Source organism: Pangasianodon hypophthalmus, chromosome 5, assembly GCF_027358585.1.
Source record: "Pangasianodon hypophthalmus isolate fPanHyp1 chromosome 5, fPanHyp1.pri, whole genome shotgun sequence".
NCBI lineage: Eukaryota > Metazoa > Chordata > Actinopteri > Siluriformes > Pangasiidae > Pangasianodon > Pangasianodon hypophthalmus.
This window is the reverse complement of record NC_069714.1, coordinates 31,876,942-31,893,314: the sequence shown is the minus strand read 5'-3', so window position 1 is coordinate 31,893,314 and position 16,373 is coordinate 31,876,942. Positions and strand designations below refer to the sequence as shown.

The following is a 16,373-nucleotide window of genomic DNA, read 5'->3' as shown; positions in this document are numbered from 1 at the left end:
CGGAGCCACGTTCACCGGCGAGACCTGCAGGACCAGAGGGCTGACGAAGACATGCTGACGCTGGTACTGACATCACTGACATCACTTCATGCCTACTGATGATGTCATCAACTAACAGCCAGTTAGCTCAACCGAAGCTGCTACTCAAATCGGTTCCAAGTTCTAATAACACTGGTCTACGAGGAGAAAGCCTCGGAAATGAAAGTAGCTAAATTTTAGCAGAAGTGAGTCACTAATAAAGGAAAATTAAGTCCTGAGTGTTAATTGGCTCCAGTTTCCAAGATACAGCTTCAGGTCAAAATTGCATCAAAATAATTCAAAATTAGAAGCGGGGTGTGTGTGCGATTGTGCTCCATAACTTTTCTGCAAAATGTGATATAGCAATGAGAATGGTGCCACATCAATCATTATAAATCTATCTTTTTATTGATACCAATAACATAACTTTCCATTCATTTATTATTTTTTTCATGTAACATTTTCATGCTTTTTTCATGAAAACTGACCAAATCTACACATTTGAATTGACACCGAGGACTAACTCTTGTCCTGATCCCCTATTTTGCATACAAAATATCGGAGGTACGCCTTTTTTTTTTTACCTCTGCCGTCATACTGTACTTTTGAGATGCAAATGTAACCTCACCACAAATGTAGCAGAAGTTATCTGCGTTGTTTACACCGTTTCATGGTTTCTGAGGGAAAATATCACGCGACTGTTCCTAGGAAATGTTAAGCAATGACACTTTCACAAGCCACCAAATGGAACTGTATGATGCGTAGACAAATGTACTCTGCAGTAAAAGACCAATAATTTACAGTTAGGTAATAATCTTTGGTCTCAAAGTGAAGATAAATTAATAAGCTTTGATATGGTACCATTTTCATTGTTCTACCGTACTTTGTCGAGAAGTTACAAAGCATCATGATCATCACACACCCCCCTCCCTTGTAGGCAAATACACTCACCAGTGTATAGATAATTATAAATCTTTATTGTGAAATATCTTGAAAACTTTATCCAACCAGCTAAAGTTTTCAAGATATTTGTGCTGTTACCCATTACGTCATCAGAGTTATGCACTTTGATTTGATTTAAGAACAGTTTGCTCTCCAGTCTCCATCATGGAACAGCAGATAGCTTACATTTATTTTTATGGCATTTGGCAGACGCTCTTTTCCAAAGCGACTTACAGAAAAAGTGCTTTAAAGTCTCTGTCAATAAATGAATCCTGATACTGGGTCACTGGGTCACGGATGAAGAATACCATGAGACTGAAATACTCTTTTGGGGAGGTATTATAGTATAAAACTCTGTTTGAGCGTAGCAACGGGGAGAACCTAGGAAGGTTGAAAAGCAATCGTGCAGCTGCATTCTGTATCAGTTGCAGAGGAAGAATGGCGCTCAGAGGCAGAGCTGCCAGGAGCGAGTCGCAGTAGTCCAGTCTCAGAATGACAAGCGACTGAACAAGCACCTGTGTGGAGAGAAATGGACAAATCCTTCTGATGTTGTAAAGGAGAAATCAGCATGAGTGTGTCAGATTAGCGGTGTGAGAGGAGAAGGACAGTTGATTGGTTGCGTGCAGTAACCGAAGGCGAGATCAGAAGATCCTGACATGGGGATGAATCACCTGGGATGAACAGCAGTTCAGTTTCATGCTGAGAGAGAGTCTGAGGGAGGGAAGGAGAGGATGAGTTGAGTGTCATCTTCATAGCAGTGGTATGAAAACCCATGTGAGGATATGACCTCACCGAGAGATCGAGTATAGGAGACCAGTGGGACACCAGTGGAGAGTCTGCATGGAGCAGATGTGGATCCCCTCCATATCACATGACGTACCTTCAGTTTGATTCAAGTTCCTGTTTACACAATTGGCACTATTTGACTCTGTAGCACACAGTTACAGAAGGGAATGATTTATAATCGCACTATCGGGTGTCACCCAGACGAGGATGGTTCCCTTCTGAGTCTGGTTCCTCTCAAGGTTTCTTCCTCATGATGTCTCAGGGAGTTTTTCCTCACCACTGTCACCTCTGACTTCTCATTAGGGAGCTGCTTTGTGACAATGTCCATTATTAAAAGTGCTATATAAATAAAACTGTATTGATTTGAGTAGCAGATTAGGGACTTGGACTTGATTTGAGTTGCAGCTCCTGGAATCTTTAGTATTGCTGATTCATTACTGAGTTCGTGAAAGTTTTTTTTTTTTGGCTGAAGTATGAAATGTGTCCAAGTTCTGTTTTTTTTTTTTTTTTGTGGACTCTTTACAGGACTGTGAGAAGGCTCAGTGCTTGAAGATTAAGTGTCAGGTTGGCCGCTTGGAGCGAGGACAGAGTGCAATCCTCTTCATCTACTCCAGACTGGCCGTGTCCACGTTCCTGCAGGTCTCTTTACACCTTATTTATATATTTATATATTTATGTGGCACGTTCACACAAGTTTGAAAAAGATAAAATTGCAAGTCAAGTTTGAAACTAGCTCTAACGTCACAGCTAGTAGCTAGTGTCACAAAAAGTATATGTAGTTTGCTAGCATGAGTTACTTAATGGGGTGGTAGTTATAGTTATTGTAAAAGCAGTAACGTGGTAACGTAACGAGGTGTGTGTGGTGTGTTCGTTCCCAGGCCGATGTTCAGAACCACTCGTACGTGGTGAAGTCTTCAGCGTCGTTCAGCGTGATTGAGATGCCGTACAAAAACCTGGACTTTGAGCTGCCAGTTAACAGCACATCTGTGAGTTTGTGATTTTTATAATAATATAATATGCTAATTATGCTAATTAAACTCTCATGTTATTAAAGGATCGTGATTTTCAGAAACAGTGTGTTTTTATAGACCAGGCTAATTTCTTATTGGTTTATCAGCAAATAGGCCACGCCCACTCATGAGGTATTTTGAGTTCTTATTTGGAGCAAGACTTTTATATATACCTTATATGGTTAATTGTGGGCGTGTCTGAGTTTAAATAACCAGTTTAAATTTGCACACAAACAACAATGCTGAACAAGTGCTAATTATAGCTGTTTAATTACTAGCTTATATGAGTATGAATAGATTGTGGGTGTCATGGTAACGTTATATTCCGGCAGCAGCTAGCTGACCAAGTTACCAGCTAGCTAAGTGCTAATATCTGCTACAATAAAATGTGGTTGTTCAATAGTAGCAAACTATTAGTAATCAAAGCAGTAGTGAATGTTACCGAAGTTACTGTGTGTGTGTGTGTGTGTGTGTGTGTGTGTGTGTGTGTGTGTGCGTGTGTGTGTGTAGGCGAGCCTCAGTGTGGTGTGGGTGAACTCTGAGCTGACCCAGCCTGCCCCCATCTGGGTGGTGGTGGTAGCCGTGTTAGCTGGACTGCTGCTGCTCGCACTGCTAATCTTCATCATGTACAAGGTGAGCAACTGAACTACATTAACTACAGTGTCTATAGGGGAGGGGCTGTGTGCTGATTGGTTAGAGTGTCTGTAGGGGAGGGGCTGTGTGCTGATTGGTTAGAGTGTCTATAGGGGAGGGGGCTGTGTGCTGATTGGTTAGAGTGTCTATAGGGGAGGGGGCTGTGTGCTGATTGGTTAGAGTGTGTTTAGGGGAGGGGGCTGTGTGCTGATTGGTTAGAGTGTCTATAGGGGAGGGGGCTGTGTGCTGATTGGTTAGAGTGTCTATAGGGGAGGGGGCTGTGTGCTGATTGGTTAGAGTGTCTGTAGGGGAGGGGGCTGTGTGCTGATTGGTTAGAGTGTCTATAGGGGAGGGGGCTGTGTGCTGATTGGTTAGAGTGTCTGTAGGGGAGGGGGCTGTGTGCTGATTGGTTAGAGTGTCTATAGGGGAGGGGCTGTGTGCTGATTGGTTAGAGTGTCTATAGGGGAGGGGGCTGTGTGCTGATTGGTTAGAGTGTCTGTAGGGGAGGGGGCTGTGTGCTGATTGGTTAGAGTGTGTTTAGGGGAGGGGGCTGTGTGCTGATTGGTTAGAGTGTGTTTAGGGGAGGGGGCTGTGTGCTGATTGGTTAGAGTGTGTTTAGGGGAGGGGGCTGTGTGCTGATTGGTTAGAGTGTCTATAGGGGAGGGGGCTGTGTGCTGATTGGTTAGAGTGTGTTTAGGGGAGGGGGCTGTGTGCTGATTGGTTAGAGTGTGTTTAGGGGAGGGGGCTGTGTGCTGATTGGTTAGAGTGTCTATAGGGGAGGGGGCTGATGTTAAATTTAGTTTAGCTGATTGTGTGTGTGTGTGTGTGTGTGTGTGTGTGTGTGTGTTACAGCTGGGCTTCTTTAAGAGAGTGCGCCCCCCACAGGAGGACGGGACGGAGAAGGAGCAGCTCCAGCCTCAGGAGAACGGAGACAAGAACACTGAGGCCTGATACACACGCTAAACACAGTGTGCGTGTGTGTGCGTGTGTGTGCGCGTGTGCGCGTGTGTGCGCGTGTGTGCGTGTGTGTGTGCGCGTGTGTGTGTGTGTGTGTGTGTGTGTATGTGCGTTACTGGCTCATTTCCTTCCTCTACTGCACTGACAGGTTGAACTTTAACGTGTGCTGATTTTGATTTATGAAAGAGTGATAGAGGTCAAAACAATTCACATAAATAATGGAATAAGAATTAAAGATAAATACAGAATATTAACGTGTTAATGAAAGCTAAATCTCTGATGATATAATGATTTGTGTTTCTTTTGTATGTTTTTAATGTAACGGTAACAATTTTGCTTTATTTTCTTTCTGTACTTTGTGAAAGCCTGTGCTGATATTACTGATAATTATTAGTATTAGCGGAATACTGTATAAAATCACACCCAGGTAGGAAGCGTTTTTGGGGCAGAATGTAGCTCGATTAATGAGATAAACTTGCTAGCTGCTAAAGCTAGTTAGCGTGTTAACCGCTAGTTCAGGATCCAGCTAGCGATGGCGAGTAAACAAAAGTTGCTTTTTCACAATTAAGATATTATCACGATTAGTACAGTGAACATTTTCTCTAGTAACTGTGTCCACCGTGTTAGTTTAACATTTTTATAATATTTTCCTCAAGCGTCATGGCTACTGTAACTAACCTTCATCAGATAGCTGTACATTATTATCTGGAGTCATTGACTGTTACCATAGCAACGAAGTCTTTCTTTCTGAAACGTTCGCACAGCTACGTTCAGTTTGCAAGTCTTATTAAAAAAAAAAAAAAAAGTTTACGAATTGTAACTGTTACGTAAATCGATGAAAAACATCAAACGATAGCACAGACATCCAGTGTTTCTCAAACGGTTGTCACGGTAACGTTTGCTAGTAACGTAAACAAACTGGTTACTAGCTAATAAGCAGCAGCGTTCATTAAAGTTTTGCAAACTTCAAAATTCACAGATGAGGGACAGAATGTTAAAATGTGAGAAGAAGAAGAACGTAAAATTAAAAGTGCAGTTTCTTTGTAAGTCAAAATGGCTGACGTATAAATAAAATTACGCTAAAGTGCGATGTGAAATTGCGAGGATTTCTATAACCTCGTCCAGGGAACTGAATTATGGGATTGCCTTTTCTGAGACACGCCCTCAATCTGCTGCCCTAAACATGCTGCCTACTTAGGCACCCTACTCCAGACTGGGGTTTGAAACAGTAAATATTATATTATTATATACTTTTTTTTTTTTTTTTTTTTTTTTTTTAAACTGCTACGTAACTTTATTTCTTTCGGCATTTCAATTTTTTTTTTTTTTTTTTTTTTTTACCATTTTCTACAAAACAAACGGATCATTCCCTGATTCCTATTAGGCGTACTTAATTAAATATGTGAACATTTTGTTTAAAAATTAAGATTTAAATACTCACTATTCCCTACATGCGTATAGTCGCAGTGCATTATGGGTAATCCTGTACCCCAAAGTGTTTACCATTTCCTGTTTACTCTCTGCACCATGTCTGTATTTGACCCACAGGTAGCGAACACAAACCTCTTTATGTAAGATACATCACAGAGTTATATATATTTTACTACAAAAAAAAAACAGATTTTTCTTATTCTCATTAGCTAGTCAATTTTCTCACAAATCCTAGACAGACTTTTCCATGTTGTTAAATTTAATGAAAGAATTTAACGACATTTAAAAGTCAGTCTAGGATTTGTGAGAAAATTGAGTAGCTAATGATCCTCCAAGTAAAGAATCAAGCTCACTTCAGGTATTTAATTTGCTAAAATGCAGGTTTGTGTTATTTTTATGACTGATACTGTAATGATTAATTTACACTCCCGTATATAAAATACTCCCCCGTTATATATATCGTGGCCACGGTTAATGTTTTTATCGTCTTGGCCGGATGAATTTACCCATATTGGGTCACATTTACACTCCAAACAGTCGAATCATCTCCTTGTCAGGATTTTCAGTTTTTCACTCTGTGTTTAAAAAGTAATGTCAGTAATTATAACTTTAACGTCCTTCATGCTCCACTGAGTATTTGATGTTTTTTTTTTTTTCAGAGCGAGGTTTAGGTGATTTTCTAACGCTTCCATGAATTTAAAAATAAATAAATAAATAATGGATTAAAGTTTGGGTGTGTTTCCTCATCAGTCCATCTCTCAGGTGGTTTAAACTGACCGTAGATTTTATTTAACCAGTTTATTAACTCGTTAGGTTAAAAAGTGCATCATGGCGTCCCACAAGGCTCTGTTCTAGGCCCGCTGCGGTTCTCCAGTTCTGTTAGTCAGTTCACTTACATTCATCACGAGAGCTACGCAAAATGGAGGTGTCTGAAAGTAAATGTGTTCAGCATCACAAATATCCAGAACCAGAGCTCTAAACTGGAAACGAAACGTGTGTAGCTAGAAATATAAATCCAACGGATAACATCGACATCCTACACGGTTGTGTTTGAAATCTCTGCTCTCGGTTAATAATGTTATTTTTCCCTTCTGTGAAGCCGATTAGAATATTTTTGTCGAACCTTCAACCTCCTGAACGTTTTAATTTACACGGTAATTTAGTTGCACGGTAGATTTAACTTCCTGCGGCTAAACCACACCCACACCTGCCACACTCGCTATAAACATTTTCTTAAATAAAACCTCTGTGTTAAATTTATATTAAAGACAAAATAGACAAGTCTAACAGACAAGACTATTTTGTGAGAATTAGAAAGAAACTCAGACTAGCGATGGGCAAGAAGCCAGCTAGCATGAGTCTTTCTTCAACACTACATTTGCTAATTCTTTTAATGTGTGACGCTATATTTTGGATTTTGATCATAACCTGTGCTGAATTATTACTGAAGTATGTCGTAGCTATATGTTGGAGCACAAACCTCGAGCCTTGGCCAGAACGTCTCGTGCTTGGAAAGCCTTTGTCCTAAACGCTGAGATTATCAGTACTGGATAATCTGAGTCGCCAAATTCCACACATTCCAGGCTGATCCGGGATTTAACAAATAAAGCACTGAGTATCAGTATTATCATAACATTACTTATATAATTCCCTAAGACTTACTTTACAGTTTAATTGTATTTGTTTAAAATAAAACAATGAGGTTTGAAGAATGTTTTAATGTAAGGATCCGATTCAGGTCTAAATTTTGTAACTCGTAAAGGAATAATTTTGATTTAAAAGAAATCCTCCATCCTTATTAATCAACTGGAGGATTTCAGAAAATCTGTATTTCAAAAAGCACTAAAAATATAATTCTGTTTTAAAAAAAAATATTTTTTGTTGCAATAGTCTCTAATGTCAAAATGAAAGGTTTTTGTAAAAATAAAGGGAGATTTTAAAAAAATTGATTCATGAAATTTAAACTTGATATACAGTATGTTGGTGTTTGTAGAAGTTGTACACATCCTTCATGGAGGAGAGCGTTGTAAAATTGATTTTATAACTTTATCAGCTCACTAAAAGTGCAGCGTTAAACATCACACTCCTGCAATTTTAATAAAGTGAAGGATTCAAGGATTTTAATTTGAAATAATCTTTTTTTGCGGTATAACATGCTGTATATCAGTGTTTCAACTTCATACACGTCACATGACTGTGGCATTAACAGAAAAAATTACCAGCAGCTCCATTTCCACTGGACGGAGTTCGTTAATTAGGATTTCGTTAATTAGGTGCTGGTTCTATATGCAAGCTAATGATCTGAAGTGTCAGACTGTTAATTTGCATTGCTGTAGCGTCATCGTCACTTTATTAGCACAAATGCAGAACTTTAATGCTCATGTAAAGTGTGTTTAAGCCACAGGACACACGAGGAAAACCTCACTAGCTGCAAAATTAAGAAAATATAAAATGCTTTATCAAACGTTATTTCAAACCTTTTAAACTTTCGATTCAGTCATCAATACTAACATGTATTTAGACTCGTACAGGTCTCAGCCGCGTCACAGAACAGATTTTATTACAAATGTGGCTCTTTTTTGGTGTTCTTTTTGTATTTTTGGTGTTTTTTATATCGTGATTTGCAGCGTTTCCCAGAAATCTCTGCCGTGTTGATGTTCTGTCCTGATCTTCTCATTAATCCTTTATTGTGCATCGGTCAGTAAAAAGCTCAAATCACTTCCAGGTTCATGTTCACTCGGCTCCTTCCCCCTGAGAAAAAACAAACAAAACAAAAAAAAAACCCCAAAAAAATACTTTAGACTAAATTAATTAAAGCAGATTTGTTAATAATGGTGAATCATAGTGTGGATGAATATTTATAAAGGTGATATAAATGTAAATTTGCGTGTTAAGGTGGTGTTTATGGTGTTAAAATGACTAAAACCTGACACTGAAAACTAGTGTTTATTACTCAAACGTCCAATAAATTCCAGTGTTTATAGAGATTTTTGATGTTACAATAAATAAATGTAAGTGTTTATAGAGATTTTTTGGTATTAAAATGATTGAATTTGCGTTTGTCACGTCTATCATAGACGTTTCACCACCGAGCCACCAGAGGGCATCCTCCCATGCAGTTAGAACTTTTTCTTCTTCTGTTGTTCTGCTCATTTCCTGTGATTGTGTGCACCTGTTCTGTGTTTCCCCTCATTAGTCTCTATATACATTCATGCTGCGTCCCAATTCACCCTCTATCCGTCCTAAATAGTATCCGAGATTAGATTATTAGATTAGATTAGATTAGATTATTATCGTGTCCCAAAGCGCAGTATGTTGAAATGAGGATCCCAAAGGTACCCAGATGCGCTACTATTTCCTGTAGATTTCCAAAGCGTGGATCTGTGGACACTTTTTCAGCTAATATTACCCACAATTCCTTGCACTCACTTGCGAGGGAGGAGGAGTTTCGTGACGGTTTGCGTCACCGAATTCAAGGACGCATTTTAGAGAGGTGTAAATGAAATGTGGGAAAATAAATCAAGTGAATGGTAAATTAAATATATAGTATGTATTATAGTATAAATGATATCAGGAATAATGAATGAAGAAAAGCTGAAATGCGATGAGGAGGTTGTTTACGGTGACGGCGTGCGTAACTAGGCAACAACGCTCTCTTCTGTCACATGATGTGTTAGTTAGTGTGTCCCAGTACTCGCATACTGTTTTGCTACAAACTCAAAAGTACTTTTTATACTTTTTATGTACTTTTTCTTCACAAAAAGAGTGCACACTTTCAGTGCGTAGTATAAGTAGGAGAACTGAGACTCGGGGTCTGTGTTTTCTCCCCGAGTGCCGCAGCGTCTGTCACGGCAGATGATTTTGCGAGCCTGCGTTCAGTCGATTGCTCCTCGCCGCGTTCATGCTTTGCTCAGTTCTGGACTCTTGACTTTTTGTTTTCTTGATATTTTTGTTTAACAAAGAAAAAACCTGGACCTGCCTCTGCCTCCATTTGGTGATAGTTTACATAGATTTATGGTGTTAAAATAACTAAATTGAAGTGTTTGAAAGATTTTAGGCATTAACTAAATTTTAGAAAGATTACATTTAAGTGTTTATAAAGTTAACACTAAACTCCAGAGTGTTAATGAAGCTGTTTCAGATAAAGTACACCGAACACTCATGTACGCTACACTAACAACGCTGTGTGTGTTCATTTTCATCTCCCGATAATCTCATTTACTTATTAACGTGTTTGTTGGAAATAAATCCCAATATGAGTCAGTGTTATTGTCAGTGTGAGACAATAAAATAATGTTTAACTTCCAGTGTTAAAATGAACAATTCCAGGGTTTATATACATTTTCGGTCTTATAGCGACTTGTTTTAACACCAAAATCTACTAACTAAATAAAGTGATTCTATAGAGCTACAGAATTAAAATGATTAAATTTAAGTGTAAATTTGGGTTAAAATACCAAATTCCAGTGTTTATGTAGACGTTTGTTGATAGAATGACATGTTTTAAGTGTACATGTTTCTATAGATCTACAATGTAATTAGTGTTTCATCATATTATTATTAAACCTTTAAATAAATTTCAGTGTTTATTGAGATTTTACTGTTAAAAAAAAAAAAAAGCCCCAGAATAAATCCCAGTGTTTATAGACATTGTTAGAATGACGATAGATTTATATAGATTATATAGATTTCTGTGTTAAAATGATGAAATCTGAGTATTTATAGATAATATAAATGATATAAATGAGTAAATGTGTTAATGTTAAGTGTTACCTCTGGAAGAGTCGAGCGTTGGTGGTGCCGAGTAACGTGGCTTTGTTTCCTTCCACCAGCAGCATGGATCCTTCTCTCAGACCCTGAATACAAGTCTCATAGTGTTACTCCCTCTGTGTGTGTGTGTGTGTGTGTGTGTGTGTGTGTGTGTGTGTAAGACAGTAAGAACACGTACCAGCACACATGGAGTGTTCAGTTCCTCATGATACTGAGTGATTCTCTGCTCACGTGTTTCCTACACCACACACAGGAAATGTATTTTACTCTCTGTGTATATACAGTATATATAAGTATACATATGTGTGTGTGTGTGTGTGTGTGTGTGTGTGTATTCCTGGAGTGGGCGTGGCTGTGTATATATATATATATGTATATATATATATATACAGTATTCCCGGAGTGGGCGTGGCTGTACATATATATATATATACAGTATTCCCAGAGTGGGCGTGGCTGTATATATATATATACAGTATTCCCGGAGTGGGCGTGGCTGTATATATATATATATACAGTATTCCCGGAGTGGGCGTGGCTGTATATATATATATATGTACAGTATTCCCGGAGTGGGCGTGGCTGTATATATATATATACAGTATTCCCGGAGTGGGCGTGGCTGTATATATATATACAGTATTCCCGGAGTGGGCGTGGCTGTATATATATACAGTATTCCCGGAGTGGGCGTGGCTGTATATATATATACAGTATTCCCGGAGTGGGCGTGGCTGTATATATATACAGTATTCCCGGAGTGGGCGTGGCTGTATATATATATACAGTATTCCCGGAGTGGGCGTGGCTGTATATATATACAGTATTCCCGGAGTGGGCGTGGCTGTATATATATATATATACAGTATTCCCGGAGTGGGCGTGGCTGTATATATATATATACAGTATTCCCGGAGTGGGCGTGGCTGTATATATATACAGTATTCCCGGAGTGGGCGTGGCTGTATATATATATATATATATATATATATATATACAGTATTCCCGGAGTGGGCGTGGCTGTATATATATACAGTATTCCCGGAGTGGGCGTGGCTGTATATATATATACAGTATTCCCGGAGTGGGCGTGGCTGTATATATATATATACAGTATTCCCGGAGTGGGCGTGGCTGTATATATATACAGTATTCCCGGAGTGGGCGTGGCTGTATATATATATATATATATATATATATATATACAGTATTCCCGGAGTGGGCGTGGCTGTATATATATACAGTATTCCCGGAGTGGGCGTGGCTGTATATATATATACAGTATTCCCGGAGTGGGCGTGGCTGTATATATATACAGTATTCCCGGAGTGGGCGTGGCTGTATATATATATATATACAGTATTCCCGGAGTGGGCGTGGCTGTATATATATATACAGTATTCCCGGAGTGGGCGTGGCTGTATATATATACAGTATTCCCGGAGTGGGCGTGGCTGTATATATATATATACAGTATTCCCGGAGTGGGCGTGGCCGTATATATACACAGTATTCCCGGAGTGGGCGTGGCCGTATATATACACAGTATTCCCGGAGTGGGCGTGGCCGTACTGACCCCCATGTGCCGGCTGTTAGGGTCGGGGTCCAGGTAGTGTGGGTTGATGTTGAACGGGACGAGGCCGATGGCGGAGAAGCTGGGGGGGAAAGCGATGGGCATGTCGTTAGTGGTGTTAATGCTAACGGTGGCCACGTTAGTGCCGGCACTCGAACCCATGTACGGAACTCCGTCCTGTAATAAACACACACACACACACACACACACACACACACACACAGAGTACGCACATATACAATATACACAACACCAAAACACAATGATGTATACACACACACACAGCTAAGGCTGCACAATAACATCACAATATTAATAGTTAGGTATCATATCAGGTCTCTGATGAATCAGAATCATCTCAAATGATTCAGATACCAGATGAGTCAAATGCAGAGTGATTCATCAAATTTGAATCAGATACACCGTGTATCAGATCAATTATATATCAAATGATTCAAATGAATTGATTAGGATGAATCACGTGAGTAAAATAAATTGCATCTCTGATCACTCTGATGAATTATGAATCAAATTTCAATTTTGCGAATCAAATGAATTCCGTCTCATACGATTCAGGTGATGAATCATTTGTGTATCAAATGAACTACATATCAGATAAATCAAATGAATCTTATTTGTTTGAATCCAATGAAATTCAGATGAATGATGAGTTAAAAGAGGACAAATGAATCACATGATACATGAATTAAATGAAATGTTTATCAGATGAATTATGAATCAAATTAGTCAGATGAATCATATTTTGGATAAAGCAGATAAACTTTTGTATACGATGAACTGCTTATCTGGTGAGTCAAATGAATATTTTGCATGAATCAAATACATCACGTGAACTGCATCTCAGATTATCCAGATGTGTGTCAGATTAATTATGAATCAGATGAGTCAAATGAATCAATTTTTACTTTATAACTCTGATGAAGTGTGTATAAGAAAAATGAAAATGATTCTTCTGAATTGCATGAATGAATCGGATAAATTAGATGACTTATGAATCAAACAGATGAGTCAAATATATCTCATCTCATATGAATCACATGAATCGTCAGACAAAACCTCACAGATGAATCAAATTTTGCATTTGGTGAATCGGATCAATTAAATGAATCACATGAATCAAATAAACAGTGTCTTTATGTTAATGAATTTGTGAATGAATCAAATGAATCGTGACTCGGACCGAACTCACATAAATCAGTAAACTATTTTGAATCATTTTGGTTAAAAAAAAAACCATGATAATCGTCGGATGATATTTTAGTCTGTATTGTGCAGCCTAATACACAACACACACACACACACACACACACACACACACACAGGGCTTAAAACCGTAATTTACAGTGTATAGTGTACTGTATTTACCTGAAACACTCTTTTTTTAATTTCAGTCACCAGGTTGTTATCGTAGAGGGCTTTGAGCAGGCGGAACGTGTTTCCTCCACCTCACACACACACACACACACACACACACATACACTAAGTGTGTTTGTTATAAATCAGAGGAAATGGGGTTAAATGTGTATCATGTGACTCACCGATGAATATGGCCTCTGCTTTACGCACGGCCTCGACGGGGTCTGCAGCCTCGTGAACACTGTCCACTTCATAACCTGCACACACACACACACACACACATACACACACACACACACACACACACACACACGTGCCGTGAATGGAAGACACTCAGGCAGATAGATGATTAAACAGTGATGTAAAAGCACAGAGAGGATTCGAACCCAGTCTGCTCAGCTTGTCTCTGGCCGTCTTGGTGTACGCGTCTCGGTCGTGTAGAGCGTACGGGACGAACAGGATCCTCTTCACCTGTCTGAGACACACAGCGCTGTCACAACACAACCTTCATACAACCTTCACATTATAAATAACACACAGAGACAGTTAGCAACAACTCATATCGCACTGCCTGATAGCTCACAATGCTGTTTTTATTCAGAATTATGTCAGAAATTATTTCTGTTAACACTGAAAGACAAACAAAATGTCACAATGTTCAGTTTTTACAGTTTTTTTTCCCTGAGATTTTTCTAACGCCACTGACGTCCACACTCACAACTGACTTACTGCATATTTATTCAATATACTATAACCTGGGATCAAATGTGTGTTTTTTTAAATATTGCTCCTGAAATGTGATTATTTTACTCTGTTACTGTCATAGTAACATCATCAAATTTAATAACTACACTGATTTATTGCACTTTATGATTTTATCAGTTTAAATCTCAGCTTTTTCCCCCATTACATTAAACACATGAATTCTTTCACACAGACAAACTGCTGAATCGACACTCACTCACTCACACTAAACGAGTGGAATCATACAAACACTTAAAATTAAAACATGAAATGAATGAATTGCTACGTGATTAAATACACATGATTGCAGATGTACAGATCGCTCATTCGTCGTTTTTATGTAAAACCGTGACCCATGTGCAGGATCGTACACCACTGAAAGTGGAAAGTGTTTACTTCCTGTTTAAAGCACACAATTACACTTTTCATAAACACTCGTTCCCTCCATCACCAGCCTCTCGTTTCTCTCTTTTGAAGTTAATAAGATAAAAAAAGCAGCTTGTTACGCATGTTACTGAAAAACGGCAAAGAAGCGTAAACTCCTCTGTCCTGAAGATGTCGGAAAAGTTACAGCTTTACCTCTGACACTGGAGACTCCTTCCATACGTGTTAAATAAACATCTCCAAAATGATAAACAAGAATTTTAATGCGAGTTAAAGTTCCACAGATGTTCTTTCATCATCACAAGTAACACAAATACATATATAAATGACAGAATTTACACAATATCATGTTTTCTTTACCGATATCAAGCCCCAAACATGATTATCAGCATAATTGTTTTTTGGAGTTTTTTTTGGGATAAGATTTAAAACAATAAATGCTGTAAAGTCTCTTTATACGTAAACATTTCCAGTTTAAAAAAAAACAGTTCTTATCCAAACCCAATTCTAGTTAATTTCAGTTTGAATTCATTCTTTCTTCTCTCTGTTAGTATGAGATCAGTGACGTCTCTAATATAAATGTATGTTAAGATATTAAACAGTTGGAAAAAAAAAATCTTAGGTATGTTTTGGATTGGGTGATAAATGAAGACTTTTATCCTTTATGTCCTCTAAGAACATTTTCACTGTAAAACAACTGTATAGTCTTAACTGGCTATAAAAGTGACATTACAGTGTGATAGAAAGCCTGGAATAACTTCCTGTACAGATATATATAATAAATATACAGTCTATATTTGTCCTCTGAGCTGCAGACAGTATAAATAGCCAGAGCTCTGAGGATCTCCCCACGCTGAGAAGTGGTTATTGGTGTGTCAGGGTTTTTCTATCTCGCAGAAGGAGCTGAGTGAAGAGACTTACTTTCCGAAGAAGTCAGAGATGTTGTGCTGACAGTGCTGGAGATATCCTCCTCCATACAGCGTGGAGTTGGACACCAGCAGCAGTTGTCTGTTCATGATCTCAGCACCGAGGTTTCAGGAGAACAATCAGGAACCACATGAGCAGAGAAAAGGGGAATCATCTGTGCTTTGTGCTGACGCTGAACTTCAGCTGATCTTTAACCTCACTGAGTTCTGCTCAGATTAGAGTGCAGATAAGATTACACTAGAGTTTATCACACAGACACACAAACAACCAGAGGGTCAAAGGTGAAAGGTTAGACAACTAACACATTAAATCTGGTCATTAATTATAATCAGTATAATCTATATTTATTGCCTTATTAATGTAAACAGGCTTTAAATGTGAAGAGAAACATACAGAACAATTATTAATACATAAACTATAAGAGCAATAAAGCTGAACAGAGTGAAACCGAGATTAAAAGCAATATAAAATAAATATATTACTATTTCAGTGTGTGTGTGTGTGTGTGTGTGTGTGTGTAGTTTCCAAATTAAAGCTCGCGCACACAACGATAAATATTAATTATTACAATAATTTTATAAGAATTATTTTCCAATTATAGAAACATCATAAAGTTTTTTTTATTACGTTGTAATCTGAATTTAAACTAAATTAAATTTACATTTCAAAGTTTATTTTAAAAACAGGAACACCCCTTTACTTCCGCATATGACGTATTCTGCACCCAAGGACCCTGCTTTGGTGGCCATGATATCCGCCTGATTTTAAATCATTTCTATTTGCTAGCTAAGCTACGTTACAGTCTGTTAAATAATGATTAA

General features: G+C 38.4%; 2 protein-coding genes across 2 annotated transcripts in view; one reads left to right on the top strand and one right to left on the bottom strand.

Annotated features, from left to right (window-relative positions):
* The window catches only part of itgav (integrin, alpha V), a 40,065-nt gene extending 32,170 nt beyond the window's left edge, over window positions 1-7,895 (top strand). The window contains exons 26-30 of the mRNA XM_053234060.1: window positions 1-63; window positions 2,272-2,385; window positions 2,625-2,732; window positions 3,267-3,389; window positions 4,242-7,895. The exon at window positions 1-63 is cut by the window's left edge and continues 63 nt beyond it. Coding sequence (XP_053090035.1) covers window positions 1-63; window positions 2,272-2,385; window positions 2,625-2,732; window positions 3,267-3,389; window positions 4,242-4,340 — 507 coding nt within the window. The 3' untranslated portion in view covers window positions 4,341-7,895. The remainder of the gene's footprint in view (window positions 64-2,271; window positions 2,386-2,624; window positions 2,733-3,266; window positions 3,390-4,241) is intronic.
* Window positions 7,896-8,098: 203 nt separating this feature from the next.
* si:dkey-69o16.5 (Alpha-aspartyl dipeptidase-like) lies at window positions 8,099-15,945 on the bottom strand. The gene is made up of 8 exons (XM_034304716.2): window positions 15,547-15,945; window positions 13,884-13,972; window positions 13,680-13,754; window positions 13,507-13,586; window positions 12,124-12,297; window positions 10,726-10,785; window positions 10,551-10,633; window positions 8,099-8,528 (listed from the first exon to the last, which is right to left on the bottom strand). Exons 1-8 carry the CDS (start codon window positions 15,639-15,641, stop codon window positions 8,462-8,464), a joined length of 723 nt encoding a protein of 240 aa, XP_034160607.2. The 5' UTR covers window positions 15,642-15,945; the 3' UTR covers window positions 8,099-8,461.
* Window positions 15,946-16,373: the final 428 nt, after the last annotated feature.